The following is a 1,485-nucleotide window of genomic DNA, read 5'->3' as shown; positions in this document are numbered from 1 at the left end:
GAAGTATAATTTAAAAAAAAAAAAAAAAAAAAAATATGGTTTAAGAGACTTCCTAGAAAAATATACATCTAAATAATTTACTTGGATAATTTCTTGCTGGAATAAACATTAAGGTTTTTGGTATTAATTATTTGATAATTTTTAATTTATCAGTACTACCAAAATGCAGATAGGAAACAAAAGCAGCTATCTAGCTATCAAGGTAGGTTTAAAAATAATTATGTTTAGATATCTTCGTTTACAGTCTTCTATCAGTAATGTTAGCCCTAAGAAAAGGTATCGTTAAACATGTTGTCACATAACAGAGTGGCAGAAAGGTGAAAGATATATCAAACTTTAAAAAATATTCATATTTAAAAGAACACTTACTCTTTTGACTCCCTCTAAGAGGATATATCCTGAGTTTTTCAATAATATCAACCACGATCAGGGATAACAGAACCAGAGACACGGGTAGGTCAGGTAACATATCAGGTAAGGCATCAGGGGACCCATTAATGCTCTTTTGAACCTGTTTAGAGAAAACCATTCAGAAGCATTAAATTATTGTGCTTTCTTTGCTCAAAATGCTTTCAATAGTCTGAATGCAGCACTAAATTAATTACAATTACATTTACTAAAAAACTAGAAGGTTGGTTTTTAACTTGTCAGGTTTTAAACTCCACAAGATAATGAACCATTTCTAAAGCAATCATAAAGATTCATATCAATGGAAGCCTATTTTCAGTTAAAGACAGACCTTGGTAAATGCATGTAAAAATGTAGTAGTGGGCTCCCTGTAATATTGAAGGGGTAACTCCTTCCAACTCTACTGCTGAGCAGAGTTTCTAAGAATCCAGTCTCAAAGAGTTAAGGGAACAAATTTTAACATTTAGGATCTTCCAAGAAGACAGAACTCAGATAATTCCGGCTAGACTTCGGGATACTTCCTTCGCCTGCTTAAAGTGTTTACAAAAAGCTATGGCAAGACCAGGTGTGGTGGCTCAGGCCTATAATCCCAGCACTTTCGGAGGCCAAGGTGGGAGGATTGCTTGAGCCTAGGAGCTCGAGAGCAACCTGAACAACAATTTTCCATGTCTATGAAAAATTTTCCATGTCTATGAAAAATTTAAAAATTAGCTGGGTGTGGTGGCACACACCTTTGGTTTGAGCTACTCAAGAGGCTAAGGTGGGAGGATCACTTGAGCCCAGGAGGTTGAGGCTGCAGTGAGCTGTGATTGTGGCACTGCACTCTAGCTTGGGTGACAGAGCAAGACCCTGCTCCACCAAAAAACAGAAAGAAAAACAAACCACAATAACAAAAAACTATGGAAAGTATTGTATTAATGATGAAATATTGGAAGTTTTCCCTCTGAAATCAGGAATAAGACAAAGATGCCACCATGGCCATTTCTGTTCAACATTGTCCTAGAGGTCTTAGCCAGGGTAATGGGCCAGAGAAAGAAAGAAACAGTGTAGGCTGGGTGCTATGGCTCACACCTGTAA

At 36.8% G+C, this 1,485-nt stretch overlaps 1 protein-coding gene across 1 annotated transcript in view; it reads right to left on the bottom strand.

Moving 5' to 3' along the window:
* Positions 1–1,485, bottom strand: part of TMEM236 (transmembrane protein 236) — a 50,883-nt gene that overhangs the window by 26,405 nt on the left and 22,993 nt on the right. The window contains exon 3 of the mRNA XM_011976570.1: positions 370–511. Within this exon, the coding sequence (XP_011831960.1) occupies positions 370–511 (142 nt within the window). The remainder of the gene's footprint in view (positions 1–369; positions 512–1,485) is intronic.

The sequence above is a fragment of the Mandrillus leucophaeus genome, unplaced genomic scaffold, assembly GCF_000951045.1.
Source record: "Mandrillus leucophaeus isolate KB7577 unplaced genomic scaffold, Mleu.le_1.0 Scaffold1018, whole genome shotgun sequence".
Taxonomy (NCBI): domain Eukaryota; kingdom Metazoa; phylum Chordata; class Mammalia; order Primates; family Cercopithecidae; genus Mandrillus; species Mandrillus leucophaeus.
This window is presented reverse-complemented; position numbering and strand designations above follow the sequence as displayed.